The sequence below is a fragment of the Megalobrama amblycephala genome, linkage group LG19 (assembly GCF_018812025.1).
Source record: "Megalobrama amblycephala isolate DHTTF-2021 linkage group LG19, ASM1881202v1, whole genome shotgun sequence".
Taxonomy (NCBI): domain Eukaryota; kingdom Metazoa; phylum Chordata; class Actinopteri; order Cypriniformes; family Xenocyprididae; genus Megalobrama; species Megalobrama amblycephala.
Window position 1 is genome coordinate 33,613,296 of NC_063062.1, and position 27,593 is coordinate 33,640,888.

At 40.3% G+C, this 27,593-nt stretch overlaps 1 protein-coding gene across 2 annotated transcripts; it reads right to left on the reverse strand.

The window, feature by feature from the left end:
• Window positions 1-4,462: 4,462 nt before the first annotated feature.
• Window positions 4,463-16,387, reverse strand: LOC125254259 (zinc-binding protein A33-like). 2 transcript variants are annotated; one of them, XM_048168808.1, is made up of 6 exons: window positions 15,546-16,387; window positions 15,359-15,454; window positions 13,568-13,798; window positions 13,468-13,490; window positions 13,211-13,386; window positions 4,463-6,126 (listed from the first exon to the last, which is right to left on the reverse strand). In XM_048168808.1, exons 1-6 carry the CDS (start codon window positions 15,939-15,941, stop codon window positions 5,660-5,662), a joined length of 1,389 nt encoding a protein of 462 aa, XP_048024765.1. In that variant the 5' UTR covers window positions 15,942-16,387; the 3' UTR covers window positions 4,463-5,659. The 2 variants fall into 2 exon arrangements, with proteins under 2 accessions (XP_048024765.1, XP_048024766.1); XM_048168809.1 differs by having other exon boundaries at window positions 13,268-13,386; window positions 15,546-16,380.
• Window positions 16,388-27,593: the final 11,206 nt, after the last annotated feature.

The following is a 27,593-nucleotide window of genomic DNA, read 5'->3' on the forward strand; positions in this document are numbered from 1 at the left end:
TAACAGACAGTGTTAATGGAGCATGACTGATGATCCAAAATATCCTAAGATGACTATTAAAAAGAAAAACAGCAATACACAAATAAAATATATTGTTTAAATTATTATTGCCTTTAGTTATTATTTTGGAATGAATGTAGAAATGCTTAAAACACTAATTTGATGAGATTGACTTATGATAAATAGAACATTACAATAAATTGTTAATGATGTAAAATTACAAAATAGAATTGTATTTGGTTTCTTTTTTGATGTAATGAAAAGTAATGTTCATTTAACAAGGAAGATGTGTCAACGTTAAAAGGTGCAGTATGTAAGATTTCTGTCCGCTAGAGGTCACTAGAGACCTATTCGAAACAAAGGCGTAGCTTGATGACGCCAAGTTTTAGAGAGGAATCATGGGATATGTGGTCTCCACCTCAACGGCCGGTGCAAAAGAATAGGGATAGGGCTTGGGAAGAAATAATGTTCATGGATGTGATTATTAACGTTACTGTAGTATGAAGCAGAGCAGGAGCGAGTGTTGTGGAGCTGAACGAGGAGCTGGAGCGATTGATCAACACACGCCTCGCGAGCAGCGGGACTTTTATTATGACACAGTCGCCGGCGCCACTGCCGCTTTTCCGGTCATGAGTATGAGGTAACACAGCTCTGTTTATCATATTAGATACATTTGAGAGTGTTGAAAATTATGTTATAACGTTACTCTGTGCGTTCACTCGGCGGCTGCTGTGAGACACTGTTACACACTGCAGTAAGATAGATCGATTTTACAATATCATATTGGGTATATAAGGGTATCATATAAGGGTATCATAAAATTCTGTATTACTATTACTAAAAATAAAGCTGCATCTGATTATGCTATGCTAGCTACTTCACAAAATAGTGTTTTTCTCTGAGGCATGGTAAAGCATGGTACTCGCAAAAAATCAAGAAAATTAGATTTAAACAATAAGACTAAACGTGTGGAGCTATATAACAATAATTCGTTTTCTGTCTATAAATATATCAAAACAGATGTTCTCTTGTCTATTAAAACATGTAATATATTAAAGCGTCTTTAGTGTTTCCATGGTTTCTACAAAATAAACGGGAAACCGAGGGTAACGCGGGTATGACGCAATTGACAGGCGACTCCTCACACGTCCCGGAGCCTTGGCTAAAATTGCAATTTTCTCAAGATTTACAAATAGTTGCAAACATTTGGGATATCGTAAGTACTCAAGTGAAGAAAATATATAACACTGGCCTAATGGTTTTTGGATATTTTACTGTAAAATTCTTACATATTGCAGCTTTAAAGACCCCCTGTGGTGAAAATCAAGTTTTTAATGTTGTTTATATGTCTATGTAGTGTTTTTAATATGCTTTAAGACAAATCATGTGCAAATTCATAAGTCAGCACCATTGCTGAGTATTTTATGTTTGAAACTGCAGTAAACCAAAAACCCGCGGTTTGAAATCGGTGGTGTTTGTGACGTCACAGACTACCTTGTAACCAATCACAACGTGCCGGCAGGCTTTAGCATATCATTAACTATGACTGCTCTGAAGCAGGAAAGTCTCGAGAGTAGCAGATTATCCTGGTATATTTTCTGTTGATATGAAAAATTGTGTAGATTTAGCTATATAGCGAGTCTATTACGATGTTATGATAAACTTTCTCCACTGATGTTCTGAGTTGTTCAAAGCGTTTGTAAGGATACTGATTGTTAGAAGGCAGCTGTCTGACTCTGAGATGAAGAACAGGAATGGTGTGTGTAACATTAGCAACACACTATTAGCTGGATGATAACATAGTTAAGCAAAAGGCTAATCATATTAATTCATATTAATTAATGACAGAACCATCGCAAGGGCTGTGCCAAGTGTGCGAGCGCATAGGGGCTTGTGCCAAAGTAAAGCCAATAAAGTTCATGTTTTTGTCTTGAAATATTTTAATACTCTAAAACATGGCTAAATCATTATTGCACTGAGCGTGTGCGTGTGAATGTGATTCGTGTGCATATTCAGTCTGTGTGGAATCACTCGTCAAGTTCTGAGAAAGATTCAGTCCATTATAAATTCTGATTCTGGCCGCCTCTGGAATGGATCAAAGCATAGATATTAGTCTACCTGATAAGTTAATATGCTGGAAATCCGCGCTCATTCAAGGATGTGCATTTATTTCATGTACGGAGAAAGCAGAAAAAGCAACAAAATTGTCAAACATCCATTTATCGCAGGAAAACGGCTGCTTGTTCTCTCGATACTGTCTGTTTTACTGAGAAATCACTTCAGGTGATTCAGTGAGAGAGCAGTCCAAACTAATGCAAGTGGATTCAAACCGTTTTGCATAGGTGTTTTACCTAATTTATTTTGTACCCAATTTATTATTAGTTTTCATAATTTAAAACATAATTTAAGCATCAGAAAATATGTGATCAGTTGCACAGCTGTTAAGCTGAATATACGAAGTGAAGCAAGCTTTTTTCTTAAATATCCACAACACAAACAACAAATTGCTCATCACTATAGCAACAGTAGACTCTCCGAGCTGGCATGAGTGGAGGCAGGGCTAATTTGCATATTCATTGATCCATGTATATTAAATGAGGCAAGGCACATTTTGTTTTTTTTTAAATATGTCATTTTGGTGATCAAAGATGAGTTTTAAGGGATAAAATAATTGACTACAGGGGGACTTTAAAACTCTCTTGCGACTCACCTGTAAAGATTTGCCGCCATCTAATGGCGTATTGATGTAACTTTCACTCAATCCATATTACGCACTAATGGACCCTTTCTCAATTACAAATACAACATTTTTATATAAAATAATATTTTTTTATAAACAACAAATGAACACAATTGTACGGTTGTCAAACGTAAAGCACTAGTGTGCACGTGACGGTTTTCAAGTGTGCCATGAATAATTACTAAATGCCAAAAAATAAATAAAATAAAATAAATGCTTCACCTCATATCTCTATATTTCCTATTTTTGTTTTATTTTATTTAAAAAAGAGTTTGTGACAAAACCTCGTAACCCCATTGGATCCTCAAACTGTCAGTCAAACCTCATAAATCCGCCTCACCTCTATGAAGTGCGCATGCAGTTTGGTCATCTTGTCTAATGCAAAGGTAAATAAAGATCTGATGTTTGAAGAAAAAATTGTAAAAACACTGTCTATAAAGGGTAATGTTTTATGTATTTTGAAGAGCGGAGAAGAATCTTCGTCTGATATGTCCTGTCTAGTTGTAGCCAATATGCTATGCTAGGATGTAAGTTAATTATTATCAAATTTAACAATTTAGCACAATTTGACTTGCTCTGGAACAAGTAATAGATTAATAAGACCAAAGATTGGCCGTTTTATGTACTCAAACTGAATTATGTCTCATGTATAACCACTATAAGAGCCAGTGGCAAATCCCCAAAGCACTAGCTGAGATTAAGCTGTTCTCGGCGGCTTCACGAGCACTCCCACATGGAAAAAACCTATATAAACATATATGTTTCAATATAGGTTTTGATATAGGTTTTACATATATGTGACATATATAAAATTGGCCGTTTTCCTATATTATATGTACATATATGTACATATATGCACACATATATGTACACATATATGCACACATATATGTACACATATATGTACACATATATATATATATATACACATATATGCAGCATATATATATAATATATGCAGTATATATGCGCATATATGCAGCATATATATTATCATATATGTGCATATATGCAGCATATATGTACATATACACTGCATATAGGTTTCATATATGCGCATATATCCACATATGGGTTCTTTCCATGTGGGCTGAATGTCTGCTGACGCCTTGGAGCTTGCATCTCTGAAAACGTCTAAACAAATTGTAAAATAGGCATTATGATTAAATATGAGTCACATATTTCAGGTCTAAACAACTACATTCTTGCCTAAAAAACTATTAAAACTACAGTTCGTGGTACAACAAGTATTATTCTCGGCCGCCATGACGGTCACTTCAAGCGAAGTAATACAAACGGTAAAAAGGTAAGAGTGCTGTTATCACTGAAATATTGCACAGCTATCAGCCAGATTCAGATCAGATCAGATTCAAGAACCAGACAGAACTGTTTTTTTTTATATATATATATATATATATATATATATATATACACTTTTTTTTTTTTGACAATAACCTAAATAACCAATTACTTTACATTCATTTTGTCAAATGCTAATGCTAATGCTCACAAATCTGTATTTGTGTATAAATCTGTATAACTCTTTTCATTTTGTTGTGATGTTGTATTGTCATGTTTATCAAAATAAAACTGATAAAAAACAAAGCCCCCACTACATTGGTATTAAAATAATATATGCTTATGTTGAACTTTATTCTTGTAAAAACAGACATACATAAGCAGTACATAAAGTTTTGAATGAAAATGTCTCTGAAACATTAGTGTATTAGTCAAATATTGCATTTATTTCACTTCAGCTGTGATAAAGTATGCAAACAATGCGCAAGCATCACTGCGAAAAGCAGAAAGTGTCCAACTTCACGTCTCCTTTTTCAGCTCCTCCCCGACTCGGCTACTCTGGCTGATCGGTTACATCCAGCCGCAGCCGATGTCGAACACACCTACTATGTTCAAACCCTAATGTTCACTGAAGATTCAAGATGAACTTTGCTGTGAAAATCACATCATCAGTTTTAACACTTCAATATGATCATTAATCATCCACATGACTGCTGTTTGCGGCTACATAATTATATTTGATTATTATCTTAAAACATAAGACACATCAGTGAAATAATTGGGTAAATGTTAATTAGTCTGAAAACATGAATCCTAAAATTGTCTCTAATTGTGTAAAAGTCCTATGAAAAATAAACAAATTGTTTACTGAACTTTTGAAAAATTAAGGGTGTACTCACACTAGGCACGGTTGCCTTGAACCAAGCCCGAGCGCGATTGTCCCCCCCTCCCCACTCCCCCACTGGCCTGCACTCACATTGCACTTAACGTTCCAGGCCGAAGCACACTTACGTCATATATGATGCAACTTTTTGAATGGAAGAAAACAGGAAGAAATGCACATATACTGCCTAATATATTTATCATTTATGCCGCGCAGCAATGTTCACTTGCACGTATCAAAGGATTATTACAGCAGTTAATGGAGGAATTTGCAGCTTCATTCGCAAACAACAATTACTGTTCATCAATAAGGTGAGAATCAGACCCGTTATAAACTCAAATACACTCAAATTAATTACATGAATTGATAAGTGTAATATCAGAGTAGTAAAAAGATGTTTACTGTCGTAATGATGACAGTAGCGCACACAAAAGTCTTCCAAGCGGGCCATGGCCGGCTAAACGAAGGAACTGAGCACTCACACTTGTCAAACGAACTGGGCTTTGAGAGTCAAACCCACCTGGGCACGGTTCAGAGCGCCTAGTGTGAGTACACCCTAAGTCAATATGACAGGGTGAGTATTGCTGTAGTGCTGGACATCAGTCATGTGATCAGCTGTGGACCAATCACAGCCACTGTACTGATATTCAGATCAACAGCACTCTTACTCATGTGATCTGGATTAAATACTGGAAACATGATGAAAGCAGAAAGATCCAGACATACAGGAGTGACGTTTACTGACTATTAACTGGTAAGATCCTCAGAGAGTCGAGACACCAGAAGAATGGAAAGAGTGTGTGAGTGAAGGTGGCTGTAAATGTGTGTAGATGTGTGTTAGTTACAGGATCAGAGAATGACACCTTTCTTCTGTCATAGTCCAGATTCACTCTCACTCGATCAAGCTTCTGTTTAAACCATCTGCGCTGCACACTCCAGACATCAGTGTTAAAGAAAACACCTCCCTTCCTCTGGTTTGATGCTGTAGTTACTCCAAGAATCCAGCCTGAACTCTCTTTAACCTCCACATCCCAGCAGTGTGTTCCTGAGTTAAAACCCTCTGAACCCAGAACACAGACCCACCCGTCAAATCTCTCTGGATTATCAGGAAGAGGTTGTTTGTTCGTGCTGCGTCTCACACTGGTCAGATCATCAGACAGGACGAGAAGTGGATTCGCAGTGTTTGGATCCAGAATGACAGGAGCTGATGAGACACAATCAACAGATGCGTTTATTCTGATGTTCATATAATGATCAAGAGTGAACCAACACAGATTATTATGAATTATGACACTCGTCCTGTTGATCAAACACACTACAAACATTAAATGTGTGATTTGTGTCCATCAAGAGAAACTGATACTTTGGGAGAGATAAAATCACAATAATTCAATGCGATCTGTTGAGATTTATGCTGTAAAAAAAACTGTAAGTGTGTGTCTGATCTTCAACAGCATCAGATCATCTTCATTTTATTGGCTCTTATTGTCATGATTACCAGCAGGAGTGCCCTTGATAGCCACCAGAGGGCACTCCATGTAGAATACTGCCTCACATAGAGACTGTGTCTGTACCTCGAACTAGTAAATACAAAAAACTTCCGAAACCTTTTAAGGGTAAAAATTTAATTGATGTTCAAAAAATTAAAATCACAGATAAATCAGATAAACAAATGATAAAGCTTGGGTTACTGAATATTAGATCTATTTCTTCAAAACCACTTACTGTAAATGAAATTATCACAGACAATAAACTAGACTTGCTGTGTTTGACAGAAACCTGGCTAAAACCAGACGATTACATTATTTTAAATGAGTCTAGTCCTCAAGATTATGACTATCGACACAATCCTCGACAGAAAGGCAAAGGGGGAGGTGTTGCTGTAATTTATAGTAATATATTCAAAATCATTCAAAAGAATTTCAAATATAATTCCTTTGAAGTGATGGTGCTTTATGTAACATTATGTAAGTTGACATTTGTGCTGGCTACTGTATACAGGCCACCAGGGCACCATACTGACTTTATCAAAGAATTTGATGATTTTCTATCAGAGTTAGTACTGGCTGCGGATAAAGTCCTTGTTGTTGATGATTTTAATATCCATGTAGATAATAATAAAGACGCATTTGGATTGGCATTTGCAGACATTTTAAACTCTATTGGAGTTAGACAACATGTGTCGGGACCCACTCATTGTCGTAATCATAACTTAGATCTAATACTGTCGCATGGAATTGATATTGATGCTGTTGAAATTCTACAGCAGAGCGATGATGTATCAGATCATTATTTAGTCTTGTGTATAATACAGTTAGCCAAGGCTACAAAACCACCACCCAGCCATAAATATGGTAGAACCATCACTTCTACCACTAAAGATTGCTTTATAAATAATCTCCCCGAGCAGTTTCATCGCCTTAGTATACCTGACAACTTAGAAGAACTCGATGCTGCAACAGAAACTATTGCCTCTCTCTTTTCCAGCACATTAGATGCAGTCGCTCCTTTACGTCTAAAGAAGATTAAGGAAACGAATCCAACGCCGTGGTATGAGGAGCACACTCGGGCTCTAAAACGAGCTGTGAGAAAAGCTGAACGTAGTTGGAAGAAAACAAAACTAGAAGTTTTTCGCCTTTCGTGGAAAGAAAAAATTATTGTACAGAACGGCTATAAGAAATGCTAGATCTACTTATTTTTGAAATCTCTTAATAGAAAACAAACATAATCCTAGGTATTTATTTGACACAGTGGCTAAATTAACTAGAAACAGAGATTCAACTGCTGACGTTTCCATAGAGCACAGCAGTAATGACTTTATGAACTTCTTTACTTGCAAGATTGACAATATTAGAGAGAAAATTATAAACATGCAACCGTCTACAGTTTCGCTTCAGACAGTGCACTGTAGTGTCCCTGAGGTAAAACTAGAATCATTCGCCGCTATAGGAGAGGAAGAATTATCTAAACTTATCAAATCATCAAAATCAACAACATGTATGTTAGACCCAATGCCGACTAAACTACTGAAAGAAATGCTTCCAGAGGTCGTAGGTCCACTTCTTGATATAATTAATTCATCTTTAACACTAGGATACGTGCCAAAAACTTTTAAGCAGGCTATTATTAAACCTCTTATTAAAAAACCTCAACTAGATCCGAGAGATTTAGTAAATTACAGGCCAATCTCGAATCTACCTTTTCTGTCAAAGATACTAGAAAAGGCAGTTTCAACACAACTGTGCTCCTTTTTAGAAAGAAATGGAATCTGTGAGGATTTCCAGTCAGGATTTAGACCATACCATAGTACTGAGACTGCTCTCGTTAGAGTTACAAACGATCTACTCTTATCATCCGATCGTGGCTGTATTTCTCTATTAGTGTTATTAGATCTCAGTGCTGCTTTTGACACTATCGATCACAACATTCTTTTAAAAAGACTTGAAAACTATATTGGCATTAGTGGAATTGCTTTGGCATGGTTCAAATCATACTTATCTGACCGTTATCAGTCTGTAGTAGTTAATGAAGAGATGTCGTATCGATCACAAGTTCAATATGGAGTACCACAAGGCTCAGTACTAGGACCGTTGCTTTTCACTCTGTACATGCTGCCCTTAGGAGAGATAATTAGGAAGCATGGTGTTAGTTTTCACTGCTACGCTGACGATACTCAGCTCTATATTTCCTCGCGCCCTGACGAAACCTACAAATTCACAAAACTAACAGAATGCATAGCTGACATTAAAAACTGGATGACAAGAAATTTCTTATTATTAAATTCAGAAAAAACTGATATCCTAATCTTTGGACCAAAAACTTCCTCACGAAAAAACCTTGAATACTCTCTAACACTTGACGGGTGCTCCATTAAATCTTCGTCCTCAGTTAGGAACCTGGGTGTGCTCTTTGATACCAATCTTTCATTTGAAAGTCATGTTTCTAGTATCTGTAAAACCACCTTCTTCCATCTAAAAAATATATCTAAATTACGACATATGCTCTCAATGACAAATGCGGAACAGTTGGTTCATGCATTCATGACCTCAAGACTAGATTACTGTAACGCTCTACTGGGTGGTTGTTCTGCTCTGCTTTTAAACAGACTACAGTTGGTCCAAAATGGGGCAGCTAGAGTTCTTACTAGAACCAGAAAGTATGACCATATTAGCCCAGTTCTGTCAACATTACATTGGCTCCCTATTAAACATTGTATAGATTTTAAAATCTTGCTACTTACTTATAAAGCTCTAAATGGTTTAGCTCCCCAATATCTAAGCGAGCTCTTGGTGCATTATAGTCCTTCACGTCTATTGCGATCTCAGAATTCAGGCCAGTTGATAATACCCAGAATATCAAAATCAACTGAAGGATCCTTTTCCTATTTAGCACCTAAACTCTGGAACAATCTTCCTAGCATTGTTCGGGAAGCAGACACACTCTGTCAGTTTAAATCTAGACTAAAAACACATCTCTTTGCTCTTGCATACACATAACACATTATCAATACATTAACATTTTTTCAAATCCGTTAAAGGATTGTTACGCTGCAATAATTAGGTCGGCCGGAACCGAGAACATTTCCTATAACACTAGATATACATGTACATCAGAATAAGAATGGCATCTACGCTAATATCAGTCTCTCTGCTTATCCTGAGGTTTGCCGGGTGCTGGATCCAGGCCGAATCCAGATCAGATGGAGAACCTGTGTCTGGACCTGACTACAACGTAGCCCAGGAGACAATGGGCCTACAGATCCAGTTCTGGCTGCATCTATAATTCAGATTTTTAAATCTCCATATCCGCTTACATATATTTATATATAATCTATTTTTAATCTCTATAATAAAATGTATAATTCAGATTTTGATCTCCATATCCATTTACATATATTATATATATCTTCCAAGGGGTTTTTGCCCTCCTAGGACTTTTTTCCCAGTGTTAGCACGCTGGGTTTTTCTCCTAGGGGTTTTTTTCCACCCCTGGGAGTCAGCCGACATTGGCTTAATGTAGCACCATCTTGTATATGTTACATATTACCACGCTTGCTTGTACAGCTTATTTTTAACCACTTCTCTTTTTTCTGTGCTTCTAATATGTAAAGCTGCTTTGAAATAATTACCAATTGTAAAAAGCGCTATATAAATAAATTTGACTTGACTTGACTAACACAGACTCCATTTCCCATAAGCCATCTTAACTCATAAGATGGACGCCACACCTGCCATGCCCGTGTCTTTGAACAAGATGGCCACCACGCCTGAGCCCTCAGAGATTGCAGAGCTGGTCATTATGGCCACAGCCATTTGGTGTGTGTGGGCTGCGCACACATCAGCTCCAGCCCTTGAGTCCACTCCAGAGCCCGCTCCAGCCCATGAGTTTTCCCAGAACCCAGTCTTGTGCCCCATGAACTTCTTTTCTGCCCCGATACGATCACGGAGGTCATTCCTGAGTTCACTGTCTGTACTGTTGTGACTACAGAGTTGGTCCCTGGGGTTCCTGTCTGCCTTGACATTACCACAGAGGTCGTACCAGAAATGTCTGCCTGCCTCAACACAACCAGAGAGGAAGTTCCAGTCAGAGCCCTGGAGGGCTTTTCTGAGCTCCCTGCCTGTCCTGTTATGGCCCTAGTGGTCAATGCTAACCTCTCTTTGCTTCAAGTTTCAATTTCACCTGATCAGCCATGGTGGTTTCCAGAATTACCAGATCTGCTGTGGTGGTCGTCTGCTCTGCTGTGGGGGTCTTCAAGCCCATCTGCACAGCTGTGGTGGTCGTCTACTCCACCATGAGGGTCTTCATTCCCATCTGCACTGCTGTGGTGGTCATCTTTTCTGCCATGGGGGTCTTCAAGCCCATCTGAACTGCTGTGGTGGTCATCTGCTCCATCATGGAGGTCTTCAAGCATGTCTGTCTGGCTACCTGCTCAACCTGCCCCACCCTGGTCACTAGCCCAGTCTGAGCCGCCCTGGCTGCCTGCTCCACACTGGCCATCTACCCTGCCTCAGTCTCCAGGCCTTCTTCCTCTCCACGGACCCAGCCCTCCATCCCGCCCCCTGGTCCACCTCCCTCCTGGACTTCTGACTGTGTTAGGAGCGTCTGGAAGCCGTTTCTTAGGAGGGGTCTATGTCATGATTAGCCACCAGAGGGCACTCCACCTGGACTACTGCCTCACTATCACAGACTCCATTTCCCATAACCCACTGCCCGGACTAGCAGCCATGATTACATTTAGCTGTTGTTCATTAGCTTGTTAGTGTCTGCCTATATAAACCTGGTTCTTTCAGTCTACATCTCTGGTTTTACCTGTTTTTGCCTGTGTCCTGGAATTTATCCTTGTTTTATGTTTGGACTGTTCACCTGTGTTGTGACCTCTGCCTGGCCTTTTGGATTATGATTGTGAATTACCCTTCTAATAAATAATGCATGTGGATCCTCAACCATTCATGTCTCGGAGCAGGTATTACACTTATAGTCTGTTTACAATAGTTTAAACTTACTGTCTGTTGTGTTTGAGTAACTAATTATTTTGGCTTGAGAAATTATTATTATTATTATTACTATGATTCTGAGATTACATTTTCTAATTGTAACTCCTCTGAACAACCACCAAACCCTCAGACTGTTCTGACTCGGATTGCTTTATCTTTTATATCTGATCAGACTTACAGTTTTCCTAAAAATGACGATCAAAACTCTGAAAAATCCCACAGACTGTCATTGACAGAAAGTTCAAATGAGACAAAACTGTCCAAAAATTTAAATCTAAACAGACTGAAGCCCATTAGACTCAATTAAACTGCCATTTAGTGTTGTCACGGTACCAAAATTCCAGTAGTCGGTACCGGATACCATGAAAATTTTACGGTTCTCGGTACTAATTTCGGTACCACAGCAAAATCTGTTGAAACTATTTTACTATTTTATATATCCTATTTTAAAAACATTAAATATGATTTGGAGCGTGTTTGTGTGTATAGGCTGCCTCAATGAAATAAATTTTGAAATATAAAATAAATAAATAAATGCTCAAACATCTATTTTGTACTGTTGAAAAAACGAGCATATGCTGGTAAGTAGGTTTTGAATACTGGTTTGAGCTGGTTTATGCTGGTCAAGTGCTGGTCCTGGACCAGCATGGTCCAGCACAGGACCAGCATAATCCAGCTCAAACCAGCATACCAGTTTCAAAACCTACTTACCAGCATATGCTCGTTTTTTCAACAGGGGTAACAGACGTGCGTGTTTATTTGAGATATTCCGTCAGTGAAACAATATACTAGCCTGTAAATCTATGAAATAAATATCGGTTAATAATGGTAACCTAAATAATAAGAAAGTTAAATATTATTTAAAAAAAATATTCGTTTATTTACACACAAAGATGCGTCATATAGCCAATGTCCTGTTAGTCTTTGATATAGCCTACCGCTCTGCACTTTGAGAGGGATGTGGGACACGAGCAGGAAAGAGACCATTTCTCTTTAATAATACCTTCATGTTTTCTCCTGACGTTACAAGCAACTGACACTTGTTGTAAAAGGTCTGAAGAGCGAGTTTTATCCTCCGCAGGGGCAAGACATTCAGGCTATGTTTGATTTAGCGCTGCCAGAGAAAACGAAAGTTAAAATCACCAGCGTGTATGAAACGCGATATATACGAATAAACTTGACGCGCCTTATAAAGTCTAATAACAAGCACAAACTGTTAAATAGAAATTGACGTGCAAGCAAAAAGGTTTCTGTCCTACTGTGTTTTTTCTACTTTACCACAGTAAAGAATGCGAATAGCCTATAATAGGCCTAAATGCGAACAAAAGAAACGTTTATAATCCCCTGCGTGAGTGAAGATTTGGGAAAAGAAACAGAGATTCCATGTGGAATAACTAATGGAATATTGTTAAATTCTCTGCTAATCGGGTGACCAGATCACGATTCACAAAACAGAATACAAAGCATAAATGTATGGACTCGCGTACCTCTGTCATTCGGCATGAACCAAAATGTTTCCATGGCTGCGATTGTCACATTTAATTGCTAACCTATTATTTATTTTGTAATCAAAGCTTTGTGCTTCACTCGTGTCATATTCAAGTAAATGCCACAGCCCTATCAGTGGGTACCGAATATACCCGGATTCTCGGTACTACCGGTACTACTGAAATGCTGGTATCGTCACATTTTCAATATTTCAGTACAGACTTGGTACCGAAGTACCGGTACTTTTGACAACACTACTGCCATTATATCTAATATATCTATCAAACAGTTTGTGTCATGAAGCACCTCTAACTCTCCACCCCTCCATCATTTCCAGCTCAGATCTTCTGCAGTCAGACTCACTGTTATGGACAATGTCCTGCATCTTCTTCCAGACTCTGAACGGCAGGTTGCCCAAGTAACGTGGCACATGAATCAAAGCTCCAGAAGCCATCTGTGGATCCGGCCGTGATCTCTGGACTCTGAAAGAACATTCAGGAGTCAGAACTGCAGTGGCTTTGGATCAGAACCAGAGAGACCAGAGACAGGAGCAGATCACTCACCTTTCCATTGAGACTGGAAACTCCTGCAGAACAAACACACCATTTATCATCAAGAACTCAATCAATGAACCAATGATCAACCAATGATCTGAAATCAGACCTTCAGAAAGCAGACGTCACTGGCTTTCATCATCTCCTCCATGTCTTTGATTGTGTGTGAAAGAGCTGAGATGTGTCTGTTCATCTCCTCCAGCTTCTCCTTCATCATCTGCTTCTTCTGCTCCTCTTCCTCCCTCAGTGCAGTGATTGTAGCTTCTTCTTCATCTCTGAGAAACTGATGAAGCTTCTCAAACTGCTGTTTAATCTGACGCTCTGTGTGCTCAGCTTGAGACTGAAATCAGATCACATTCACTTCAGTTATCTCAAAGACCAACTGATTCTGGAGCAGCATGAAGAGTGAGTGAGTAAATGTGGGTTAGTTCACTACACCTTTAACTTCTGAAGCACTAGTGCTGTAGTAGTAGATGTTCTGTGTCTGTCGGGTGAAAATACACAATATCAATCACATCTAGGGCTGTCAAAAAAAAAAATTAGAATTTCGAATATTCGTCGAATAAAAAAAAAAAAAAAGGCACATTCGAAAGTAAAACCCGTGCATTCGAATTTTTGCAGTGTCAAGAGGAGCGCAAGCCATGATGACGTAACTGACGCAGCTAGTTTATGTTATCCAGTACACCGCGGTGCAGGGTGCATTAATGTGATAAATATAATGGAGGATTCAAAAAGTGAGCGTGCTGATGTTGACGCAAGAAAAAAAGATTGCGCTGTCTGCTATGGCCAACCAGTTCAACGGCATATGCAGTCAGGCCCTAAGCAGTGCTGAAGAAGGCATCAGGCCTTTGGAGCAGATGGATATGTATGAAAGAGAAGCTACGCTACCCGCTGACGAAAACCCTCTCAGTTGGTGGCAAAAACCGTGTGGCATGTTTGTTTCCACATATTGCGCAGCTGGCAAAGACATATTTGACCATACCTGCCACATCGGTCAGGGGTGCGTTTCCCAAAGCGAACTATGGTCGCAAGTTCCATCGTTACCAAGAGAGTTCAGTGGGACTTACGGCCATAGCTGACTAACGATGCTTTCGGGAAACACACCCTCAGAGCTGAGAGCGTGTTTTCATCAGCTGGAAACATTGTCCAAGAAAAAAAAAAACACCTTCAGATGTTTTGACGAGCAATATGTGTAGTGAGCGGATTGTTTCTGAATGGCAGGTTGCTATTTTGTGTTCATGTAGTACAAACATTACGCTGTCTGTTGAAGCGTGTTTTCTCAGGTTAGTGTCGTGATGTACTTTTTTTATGCACTTTTTGTTACCTTGCATGCACATTAATGACATCTTTTATTTAAAAACAGTTGTTTGGAAAAAAAAGTGAATGTCATTTCATTTCAATAAAAGATGCAATGCTTGATTTGGTGTATTTTGCTTATTGCGCTCACTTGCGCTCTCTTGTGGGCATAGACAATAAAGCACTTTTTTCCTCTTTTTTTTGCCTTTAGAATTCGAATATAATTCGAATTTTGCAAATATTTCAGAAAGAATTTCGAATTTAGCTTTTCAGCCATTTTGACAGCCTTAGTCACATCCTCAGGTAGATTCATGATGTCAGCAGTTCAGTTCAGGGCTCATGAATATTAATCACTTTGTGTTCAGCCAAATGAAAACACAGAAGGTGAGTGCTAGCCAATGGGATTAGGACTGACACATTATTCCCGCCCACTGCTGAATGACCAGCTGACAGAGATATACACACTTGATCATCAATATATACAAATGACTGTGTGTGTGTGTGTGTGTGTTCTAGTCAGTAAAGAAACATGTAATTATATCACACAAATCAGTTCAGCTCTTCTAACCAAACTCTTGAATATGTCAAAAGAATCAATCCTCACCTTGATGTGTTGAACTGTTTTCTCAAACTCTCCTTTAATGTTTTCATTGTGTTTAAGTTTCTCTTGTAAGGACTTCAGTGCTGTATTGAGCTTCTTCTAGAATTAAAAACGAAAATGACACCAGAGATTTCTGTAATATGTTCATATATGTAATACATAAGCTTAAACAAGTGTTTATCCGTCTTACCTTACATGATGAAACCACTTCACCGATGGGTCTGAATTTATGATTGTCGTGTTGTTTTGAATCTCTGCACACTAAACACACAGGCTGTTTGTCCTCCAGACAGAAGAGTTTGAGTTTCTCACCATGTAAACTGCAGATCTCCTCAGATCCTGATGAACGTCTCTCATTTCTCTCCTTCAGGAACGACTCACACAAGTTCTTTAACGCAAGATTAACTGGAGGAAGATCCCTTGATGATCTTTTCCTGCAGACAGGACACTCCCGAGTTTTCCTGATTCTCCAGAACTGTTGAAGACACTCTTTACAGAAACTGTGACTACATGACAGAAGAACAGGAACGCTGAAGATTTCATGACACACGGGACAAGAAAGATCATCTTCAGATAGTGAAGCCATTCTCACTGTTTGAGCTCCTGCAGTCTAAACTTTACTTTCACTTTCTGAATGATGGTTTCAAAAATGAATAACCTCAAAGATCTGCTGTCTGTTCAGAAACAAACTTCCTTCTCAAAAATCCTTATTGAAAGTTTTTCTCTTTGTTCTTCATCGATAGCAGATTCTTTTATGCTTTTGTCGAGACAAAATTAGTATGACAGGAAGGAGAAATAACCAGTCAGTCTCTTCCTGGTAAGTGTTGTAAGAGGGTGGAGTTTCTGATCATGTGGGTATGTTTAAACAGGGCAAAGTGCCTTCAAAATGAGGATTTTTTTTCTGGTTAAATTTGTGAGCAAAATGCATTGAAACTCAAGTATAATGCTATAAAACCTGAAGTTCCAGTGATAAACACATGTCTGATCATGTTGCTGATTGTCAGTGTTTGGAGATGTGAGCAGAGGTGGGCAGAGAAACCTGAAAACTGTACTCAAGTAAAAATACAAGTATTTAAATAAATATTTTTTCATTTTTTCACTTTCAGAAGTGAAAGTAAAAATGTTAATAATTGCTTGAGTAAGAGTAAAAAAAAGTATCTAATGACTGATGAAGTAGCAAGTTTCTAGTTCCTTAAGATGTGATTCAGAATAAGAAAGATAATGATGAAGGTGAATAAATGTTAAACAGTATGATTGTTTTCTCCATAAAATTTCAAAGTGAGAGAGATTGTGTGTCAAAATCTAAATTTCTTTGTAATCAAATTAAACTGCCATCTGTATCAGTAACAGTGGTTTTAGCCAATTTTCACATTTGTGGCCAAAAGTATTGGTAGTTGACAAATTTTCTCCAGATAAATTCTTTCACAAAGTTTTCTGCTTCAGTTGTGGTGTTGATTCACATTGTTTCTAGAATATTGCGCAGAGTGATCAGACATATTTTAAATAATTGCAAAAAGCTTTAAGAATTAACTTTATCACAAAAACATTTTGCCTGTGGAACAAAATGAACAGTTAACATCATTTCACTGATCATATCATCAGTACATGGGAAAAGTGTCACGGTTGGTGATCCGCTATCTCATTCTGGTGTCTGTGTGTGTGTGTGTGTTTACGATCTCCCCTCACTGGATTCCTGGCGGCCCATCGAAGTCCCTGCGTTCACCACTCTCCTGATGTCTGCTACATGTCTGCTGACCAATCTCTTGTGTGTGAAGCTCAATAAATGAGAAGTTTAAACTTGCACTTGCATCTGCCTTTCTTTCCGTGACAGAACGATCTGACTAACATGGATGCAGCAAGTTCATCAATCACAGCATCGCTCGGATAGATCAGCAGCAGGAGAGTATTTCATCTACCGGACGCGCTGTGCAAGCACTGGTGATGCAGGTGTCCGAGCTCTCCCAGCAACTGCAACAGCTTCGCAATCCCACTGCGCCGCCCATGCCGCCTGTTCCCCCCACACCACCGGATCAAGGAGACCAGCCGGAGCCACGCCTACCAGTCCCACTGTCTTACGCTGGTGAGCCTAATTTCTGAAGAGCTTTTCTTACAAGATGTTCCATGCATTTCTCTCTGCAGCCCCGAACATTTGAAAAGGAAGAGTCTAAGGTGGCATTCGTGCTCACGATTCTCACGGGGCAGGCAGGGTTGTTGGGAACGGCGGTGTAGGAGAACCAGGATCCATGCTGCATCTCGTTCCAGGCACTCGCCGCCAAGATGAAAAGGGTCTTCAACCGCGCGGTAGCAGGCAAGGATGCGGCTCGACTGTTTACGGAGCTCAAGCAAGGGAATCGCACTGTGGCTGAGTACTCCATCAAGTTCCGTACCTTGGCGGCGGAGTGCAGATGGAACAAGGAGGCGCAGTGGGACGTCTTCCTGCATTGTTTGGCCGACCGTATCCAGAAGGAAATCTACATCTTGGATCTTCCTTAGAGTCTTGACGGGCTAATCGACCTTGCGTTGCGAGTGGACGCTCGCCTCAGTCGTGTGGAACGCTTCTCCCTTCCTAACCACGGAGCTAGAGGCGCGGAGGGTCGTTCGACCAGGGCTGCAGACACGGTCGGTCCCACCTACGATTAGGAAACCCATGCAGGTAGGGAGAGCTCGGTTTCCCGGGAGGAGAGAGAGAGGCGGAGATCCCAAGGACTGTGCATTTACTGTGGAGGAGCGAGGCATTTTCTGCATTCACGCCCGGTAAAAGATCGAGCCAATAGTAATGAAGAGGCTACTATCGGGTGGGATCTCCACCGAGAAGTCCTCACCATCCACTCTCCTTCCGGTAAGACTGAGATGGGCCACTCACACTCTCACCTGTCAAGCACTACTGGACTCTGGAGCAGAAGGTAACTTTATGGACATTCACTTTGCACAGAACAAGTTAACCATTGCCCGTCATTTCACTCACGACAGAATCAGTTCACGCACTCAATGGTCAGAGTCTTCCCAACATTTCTCACGCACTACCAATTTGATAACCCTTTGATTACATCGCTGGCAACCACACAGAATCCATTCAATTCCGTTTCATGGACTCCCCCTTAGCACCCATCGACCTCGGACACCCCTGGGTCACACAACACAACCCCAAGGTGGACTGGTGGCAGCACTCCATCTCCGAGTGGAGCACTCAATGTCACAAGTCCTGTCTTATGTCTGCCTGTTCGACTGTGTCTGTTTCTGTGTTTACAGGAGGAAGGCAGTGGATTTATCAAACATGCCCGCATTGAGTACCTGGATCTGAAGGAAGTGTTCAGTAAGTCCCGTGCTGCTTCTCTTCCTCCGCATCGTCCCTATGACTGTGCCTATAGATTTAGTGCCCGGTAAGTCTCCTGCCTAAAGGCAAATTGTACTTTCTTTCGGTTCCTGAGAAGGAGGCCATGGAGAAATATATTTCTGATTCTCTAGCAGCAAAGTTCATCCGCCCCTCCTCTTCTCCAGCGGGGGCGGGGAAGGAAAAAAGGATGGACCCTTGCGACCTTGCATTGATTACCGGGGGCTGAATAACATCACGGTAAAAAATACTTATCCTCTACCATTGATGTCTTCAGTCTTTGAGAGGTTGCAAGGAGCATTCATTTTCACAAAATTGGATTTACGGAATGCTTATCATTTGGTTCGCATCAGGAAGGGTGATGAATGGAAAGACCGCCTTTTAACACCCCTAGGGGCACTTTGAATACTTGGTCATGCCCTTCGGGCTTGTCCAACTCCCCGCCGGTCTTCCAGGCACTTGTCAATGACGTGTTGAGAGATATGGTTGACCAGTTCATATATGTCTACCTGGACGACATATTGATTTTTTCCTCATCTCTCCAGGAACATGTTCAACACGTCAGACGAGTGCTTCAACGACTGCTAGAGAATGGGCTTTTTGTCAAGGCGGAGAAATGCGATTTTCATGCACAGTCTGTTTCTTTCCTAGGGTACATCGTCTCGATCTGAGGGAGTTCGCATGGATCCTGACAAGGTTAAGGCTGTGGATGGATTGGCCAAAGTCCAGATTCCCGGTCAGGCCCTACAGAGGTTTCTGGGGTTTGCCAAGTTTTTACCGGCGGTTCATTTGCAATTTCAGCCAACTAGCCGCACCTCTGACCGCCTTCGACCTCCCCCAGAACGACGTTCAGGTGGTCCAATGCAGCTGAGGTTGCATTCACCAAACTGAAAAGTCGCTTAGTTTCGGCTCCCATTCTCGTTAGCCCCTGATCCCTCACGGTCAGTTCATGGTGGAGGTCGATGCATCAGAGGTGGGAGTAGGTGTAGTGCTATCCAAAGCGTTCTTCCCACAGACGATAAGATGCATCCCTGCGCGTTTTATTCCCACCGTTTATCTCCAGCCGAAAGCGTAATTATGACATTGGTAATCAGAGAGTTGCTGGCAGTCAAATTAGCGTTGGAAGAATGGCGTCACTGGTTGGAAGGTTTGGGGGTACCTTTTATCGTTTGGACCTGATCACAAAAACCTTAGAATATATCAGAATCTGCCAAAAGACTAAACTCCAGGCAGGCTCGGTGGGCACTTTTTTTCTGACGATTTGATTTTTTTCTCTCGTACCGCCCGGGTTCCTAAAAACATCAAACCCAGATTCTTTGTCTTGTATTTTTGATCTTTCCGAACGCCCGTCTACTCCCAAGTGTATTCTTCCCGAGACATTAGTTGGTCTCCACTACTGACATGGGAGGTCAAATCAAAGGTCAAGACGGCCTTATAAGGGGGTAACGCCTCCATTCGGGTGCCCACCGAATCGATTATTTCGTGCCGGAGAGGATTAAGGTCCAATGTTATCAAGTGGGGGCATTGTTCCAACGTGGCTTGTCATCCAGGAGTTAATCGCACCAGTTTTTTGGTTCAAGCAACGATTCTGGTGGCCCTGCTATGGCTTGTGACAGTTCGCAGTTTTGTTTTGGCTTGCTCGATTTTTGCCACTGGTAAGACTTCCAATCGACCCCCAGATGGGTTACTCCAACCGCTGTCTGTCCCTTCGAGACCCTGGTCCCACATTGCGCTAGATTTTGTCACCGCCCTCCCACCCTCCCAGGGGAACACGGTCGTTTTGACCGTAGTGGACCGGTTCTCGAAGGCGGCTCATTTCATCCCTTTACCCAAATTACCCTCTGCTAAGGAGTCGTAGATCACGTCTTTCGGTTACGTTGCCTCCCGATGGATGTGGTTTCCGACAGGGGTCCCCAATTTGTGTCCAAATTTTGGCAAGAGTTTTGTAAATTACTGAGGGCGACTGTCAGTCTTTTGTCGGGGTTCCATCCTCAGAGCAATGGCCAAACTGAGAGAGCCAACCAAGATTTGGAAAGAATGTTGTGATGTTTGGTTTCCAAGAATCCTTCCTCCTGGAGCCAACAGAGCCCTGGTTTCATCCAGGGCCTTGAGCTGGTATGCACATGGATTGTAGTTAATTCTGATAAGGGGCTGCAGCATGGTGATGCGTAATGGTGTGTCGACAGGCTAGTCTCTCTACTTACTGGAGGTGGTGACTGGAAATGAGTGTCTCTGATTTGGGTTTTTCTCAGCACTTGTGAAAGCTCCTCAACAAAGGTGGGTTGGGGTTTAGTAGTCTGTGGCCAAGGATGACGATCTGGGGTAACATCATCAGGGCTAGCATCGGATTTCAGCTGTCCCTTCTCCGCTGATTTCAGGATCTGGGTCCTAGGTGTCTGATGCTGGGATGATGCTTGTAAGGAGTGGGCAGATGCTTGAGGAGTGCTGTGTAGCAGGACTTTCTCTAAGAGTTCTGTTTGGCGTCTAGCAGTCTCGCTCTGTTGCTTTGTAATTTCCATTATCTGCAGCATAAAGTCCTCTGATGAACTAGCTGTTCCGAATGGGTGGTGAGTGGAGATGGGGGTCGAAGTCACCATTACCTTCTCTTTCGGTTTAAAAGCCTGTCCTGTTGGGTTCCCAGCATAGTTGACCACATAGTCTTCTAGATAGCCAGGCCTCTAGATTGCTCTGCGTAGACGTTGGGTTGAGGCAGGAGCTGATTTGGAAATTTCAGACTCTGGAGTTGCCATGGTAACGACCCGTATCCAGCTCGAAGGACCAATATTGTAGGGAAGGTGTGCTAGTTCTTAGGTTAACTTGGTCATCGCCATGGAGTGTCGGTAAGGACACGGAGACAGGAAGTCCAGTTAGGTTACTTTAATGTTCTTCAAGTTCACAGGTTACATTGATATACAATCTTGAGCATGGTTGTGTATAGTTGTAAGTGTGGTCTAAACAAAGGAAAGGAAAAATAAAATTACATAAATTAAGTAATTTGGAACAAACAGGATAAGATTATCACGTGTAAACTATCAGATAACATCATTAGATGTAAACTGTAAGCAGTATTGTAATGCAATATATATACATATATAATGTGCATCCTTAAGCATATAAGCTTTTGAAACTGAACAGCATATAAATGAAAGTATGTATACATTAAGTATAAGTTTGACAAATTAACCACACTTCTGAATTAACTACTCTTTAAATTAGGCGGAAATATCTCACAATCACATTAATGACTTGAATTATTATCTTTCTACATACACATATTTGGTTTAGAGTGCTTAATGTTTACATAAACGATCGCTAATGCAGACCGCGGGTCTTCCGCGTATCCGTCTACTTTTATAAACAACTCGACAAATAACCTTAATCAACATTAACAACACTATACAAGATGCATAAACACTTACTTTTGGTCATTAACGCACACAACTTCGACAGGAATCAGCAGAAAAATAACACACAAACCATCTCTTTCTGACTGAGCAAAAACGAAACTAACGGTTCTATTTGCTACATGCTACAATGCGGTGGTTTGATTGGCTGTTCCTTCGCGTGATCAGTGCATGATAACTATGGTGGCCTGGATGCTTGTTACCCTGAATGCCTAAAAGTGTCCAGGAGATGGCGCAGTTGACTTTCCTCTTCTACAGTGATAGTGATGTGCTTTGTGCCAGCTAAATAAAAATGAAAGAATGAATTAACAGCTTTGGTTTGTACTGAATAAAACATTTATGACACAACTCAACACTATTTTGGTGTCAACTTATTTGAACATGTTATTTGTAATTAAGTCACATTCATTACAAACTGAAAAGTAAACTGTAGTGAGTAGTGCGGGCCAAGTGCTAATGAGCGTCACCTGCTTCACACCGGCCTCGAGTCACACAGAGGAGCTCAGAAGGAGAACAGGAGGAGTGACGACAGTGAAGGATGAGAGAGGACAGGCCTGGACTTTATGTTGTGTTTCAGTTTAAGCAGCAGTCGTCCATGAGGGGCTGCTGCTTTACTTTAGTTTTATTGGTAGTTTATTTTGATTATTAAAGTTAACTGAACAGTTCATATGGTGACTGTTAAGGCAGGAACACACCAAGCCAACGCCGACGAACTAGTGGCGACGAAAGCAGACTGTGGGGCTGGCTCACGTCAGCAAAGTGTGTCCAAAGTTGGCCTGACACACCAGACCAATACTAGACAGCTGACGGCCAAGTAGCACGTCCATTCTGCGCCTGCGTGAGATGAAACACCTTTCCGAACCAGCAGGTGGCAGTAGCTGAACAGCCAATCAGAATGATCAGATGGCCCAACATATTCAACATGTTGAATTGGCTGAAAAAAAGCTGACGAGGACCAACTTTAGCTGATGGTGCAGAACACACTGAGAAAACTTAGTCGGCCGACCGTCGGCTTGGTGTGTTCCTGCCTTTAGTGATATATGTCAGTGAAGCAGAACAGGATGAAATATTAATCTCTACTCACAGAAAATCTTCACTTTTTAATTCAGAAATCTGCAGCTAGATGTTTATATTTGTGTCTCTTTCTCACAAAAAGCTATTATATTCAGAATTGTGTTGCTATGAAACTTTGGTATTTTTTGGATTTGGTAACTTTAAGCCTCAAGTTAATAAATAAAATCATTAAACAGCAACAGGACACACTGTCTATAAAGTTAATATATATTTTTAGTGTGAACACATATTTCATATAGGCTATCAAACAGATTTAAAATGATGATTATTTAAAATAAAGTAACATTTATCTTTTTCTTATTTTTTGTACTTTTGTTTGCAAAGTCCAAAAGGTTTTAATTATTCATGACAAATTATTGCAATAGCATTTTGTAAAAGTGTTGTTCAGTATGACATACCATACCTTCTGAAACTATAATAAATAAGATGTTGGATTCATTTTAGAAATATTTTATATTTAACTCACATACCTGCTCTGTTCATTTTTCATTTCATTGTTTCATTTCATTGTCAACTCAATCAGTTGTTTGGAGTTTCTTTGTTGTGAGTTGATCATTCAGTATCCATTAACTAACATCAAAGATAGTAATACTCAAACTTCACCACACGGGGTCACTATAACAGCGTATAATCTCCAAACTCGGATTTCACAGGAATATTAAAACAAAAACTGTAGTAAACTAAAATAAAGTGTCAATTTGTACTAATTTTCTCAAATTTACATAGGTTAGGGCACACATCCAGGGTGAAACAACACACTCCAGAGCCACACAAACATTGAAATACCAATCTATAATAAAAAAAAAATAACATGTTCATGATCTTATGCACATCATTCTCACACGTTACGCACATGAACATCACATTGAACACCTACCGAATTCTGTTTTACAGAGAACTCGTAACACCCCTCAATTGCACACAATCTTTGACCATCTCGAACCCTAACAGTAAAACATACATTACATAAACAGGGTGAAATGAGGATTATTACATCAAATTAAACAATTATCACATTCATTCACTCACACAAATCATGGATTTTCTCCAGGATGATAAAATGCTTGATTGGTTTCATGCACTGCTTAGCTGTCTATCTCAATATCGCACACTTACAGTGCGTTCACACCGCCGCCGGCGAGAGCGTCAACATTCGCCTTGGTTTCCTTGCCAACAACGCTGTACTGTTCGTCAAAACCGCCGCCGTCGAGAGGGGTCAAAGTAAATGACAAGTTGTGGCAACCAGTCGGAATCCTCTCAAGGGAGGACCTGTAAATTCCGATTGGTTGCCGCCGAACCGCGTCATAGCTCATTACCATAAAGTTAACCTGACTTCAACTCTCCTCGACGCTCTCACCAGAGATTGTATATAATGGGGAGATAAGAGGGTCTGTATCTCTTACCATTGGAGAAAGCATAACGGCTAACTTAATCACGTGTGGCACCTCTCAGCCTATCGTGTAATGGCAGCGACGTCAGTCGCAACATTCCCTAGTCTGCCTTCTCTTAAAAATACATTTTTATCAAGCTAAAATCTACATATAGTTCCCAACGAAAGTATTGTTTAGTGTAAAACATTCTGGAGATTGGCAAACAGGCTGTGGATGAATTAAATGATTAGTTATTTCTCCACAAAAGCTGTTTAATCAGCATAGTGAAGACTCTCATCCATTGACATCTATTCAAAAAACAGCCTCTGGTCTCGTTCCCTGCGTACCGCGGGGGGCGGAACATTAGCTTTAGCCGTTACGCTTTTTTGGCTAAAGGTTGCAGGCTTGCCTTCCAGTGGCTTTGGCTTTCACCGTCCAAGACGTGCCGCGCCGCTCTCGCCGGAGCTCGCCGCTGGCTCTCATTGAAAATGAATAGCCGCTTTTCCACTGTCGGGCCAGTGCGAGCCAGGGCTAACAGCGTGCCCGGCTGGGCCTATGGCCACAGACCTTAGGCACCGAGGCCAAAATCAAGTTGTGTTTCCACTGTCGGTCCGCTAGCTCCGCAGCGCTGATCTTAAAACCACCCTTAAACACACCTCCCTTGATCAAACATCACACAACCCAACCCATCTCAGCGTGTAGACCATAACCTGACTACGATTAGCTCCGCCTTTCACCTCGACCGCGCCTCAAGCCCCAGCTGGCCCACTTTGGACCATATATATATAAAGCATTTATTAATTAATAATTTATTAATTAAAGCATCCTGAAAAAGTATCACAGGTTCCAAAAAAATATTAAGCAGCACAACTGTTGTCACGCGGCTTGACTGATGTAGATACGAGAGAGCGCAGAAGATGAAGATAATCCACACAAGTGATATATTTATTCCAAAAAGATGAAGACTTCATGCACAGAGTAACATACAATCACCGAACACAACAGGGAGTATTTATAATGAGGAAGGACACAATCATGGAGAAAAGAAACACATGCAAACATTTAATTAATTGAGAGACACAATGAGGGCAACTGAACAAAACATGAAAGAATCTAGATGAAGACATAACAAAAGTTCAAGAGTTAATTTTACATTCATTTTCTGTTTTTTGTTTGGCAGCCATTGCTGAAGGTGTTTGATCATAATTCAGGATATTTTACTTAAATTTTACGGGTTTTTTTCTTACTTTTTTTTTTACAGTGCAGCAACTTTATATCAAATAAGTGACTTTTGCATTATGACTAACATATTTATTACACAACAAATGAATCAGAAGATTTTCTATGTTCAGTTGCACCAGATATTAAAAAAAATCATACCAAATCAAGCATTCTGAACAACTTTAGTTTTTATTTTTGATCTGTTATCATCCAGAAGACTCTCTCTGCCATTGCAGTCCTGACCATGAAGATCCTGATATGATTTCAATATATCAGCGCACAGGTGGGTTAATACTGAAGGAAGGTAAAGATCATCACAGTGTTACAGTAGACAGGAGACAGACACAGATGTAACAGGTAATGGTTCGTTTATTTGACCACAGTAGAGCAGGGTGAAGCACACAGGTGAGTTAACTGGTTGTAGATAGTCTTGAGCAGGTATAATGAGGAATAGTTACTGTCCTTATCTTTGCAGGTTGATGTACGCTGGAGCTTGGAGATCGCTGGAGAACTTGGGAACTGACGGAACACACTCACACAGCAGACGATGAACACAGAAGGAAGGAACATGCTGGAGACAGGTGAGTATATGATGAGGAGTCCTTGAGGTAAGCATAACATTAAGGGTATGCAAACGAGACCGGACGTGGAGTGCTGTGTGCGTGTGTGTTTTATGGTGCTGTTGATGAGTTAAGTGATGAGGTGCAGGTGGCGGTGATCAGTACTCTGGAGAGGGTGCGCGTTGTGATTGGGTGATGTTGGAACCTGACGTGTCTGTGACACACAGTGATTTCACATGTGTCTTATTGTGTATTTCACAAACAGCTTCACTGCAGACAAGCTGAAATTAACTACATCCTTCAGTCTTTCTGAATCTCAGCATTTTTGGAGAGAATTAAAGAAATGTAAGTATTCAAAAGTTACGTACAAATATATATTTTAAGTTATAGTATGATGTAATTTGACACTCAAGTGGAACTTTCTCAACTCTCTCTCTTATATTTTTATGTAGTGTTTGAACTGGGATCTCCTCTGTAGAACTGAGGATATTAGTGTTTGTGGACACACACAGAGAACATTCTGATGTTGTCAGGTGGACAAAAACATTGTGTTTGCTTTATAAACTATTTTGATGATCCCTTTTACTCCTGTGCTGTGGAAAAGATGGAGTACAGTTATTAATAATAATGAGAAATGTTACTTGAGTATCAGAGACTTCCTTCACAAACATTAAGAAACTTAAATATTCAAACTTTTGGCCACCAGTGTTCCTCAATCCAACAGAGTTTAGTAACAGTGAAATGATTTTGAAGGTTATGTGTCATGATACCTAATGAGATTGTGAAGAAAACTGCTTAGTCCTGAGCTGGACATTTCCTTTCTGACTGCTTAAGATCGTATTTATTATAAATTATGGATTTAATTGTTGACATTTTAACATAATATTTTATGACAACAAGCTAAACAACCAGTGACTTTAGCATTTGACAAAATGAATGTAATGTTTTGTTTAGGATTTCAGGTGTGTTTTTAACACAATGTGTGTATCCAAGAACAGCACATAATGTTGTAATTTTACACATTTTATTTGTTTTAATCTTTCTGACACACTGTGTTAAATTCATTAAAGGTGCTACAGAGGATCTTTTCGTCGACTGAGATAACAAAGACTGTTAGTGAGTTTTTGAAATGAGCGCATGCGTAAGAACAACCCCCCCTCCTTCACAGCTCATTTTGAGGGAACGCCTCCCAAAACTCATCCACGAGTATTGGAACACGAGTGTTTACCACCGGCATTCGCTGTGTCGTGTTTGTGGATTCATTATGTCGGACTCACC

Excerpts from the sequence above, each read along its gene's own strand:
- LOC125254259 (XM_048168808.1), bottom strand. The coding sequence starts at position 15,941 with ATGGCTTCACTATCTGAAGATGATCTTTCTTGTCCCGTGTGTCATGAA. Across the intron at positions 15,455-15,545 it reads AAGTGGTTTCATCATGTAAG|AAGAAGCTCAATACAGCACT; the intron begins GTAAGACGGATA and ends TTTTAATTCTAG. Across the intron at positions 13,799-15,358 it reads AAACAGTTCAACACATCAAG|TCTCAAGCTGAGCACACAGA; the intron begins GTGAGGATTGAT and ends ATCTGATTTCAG.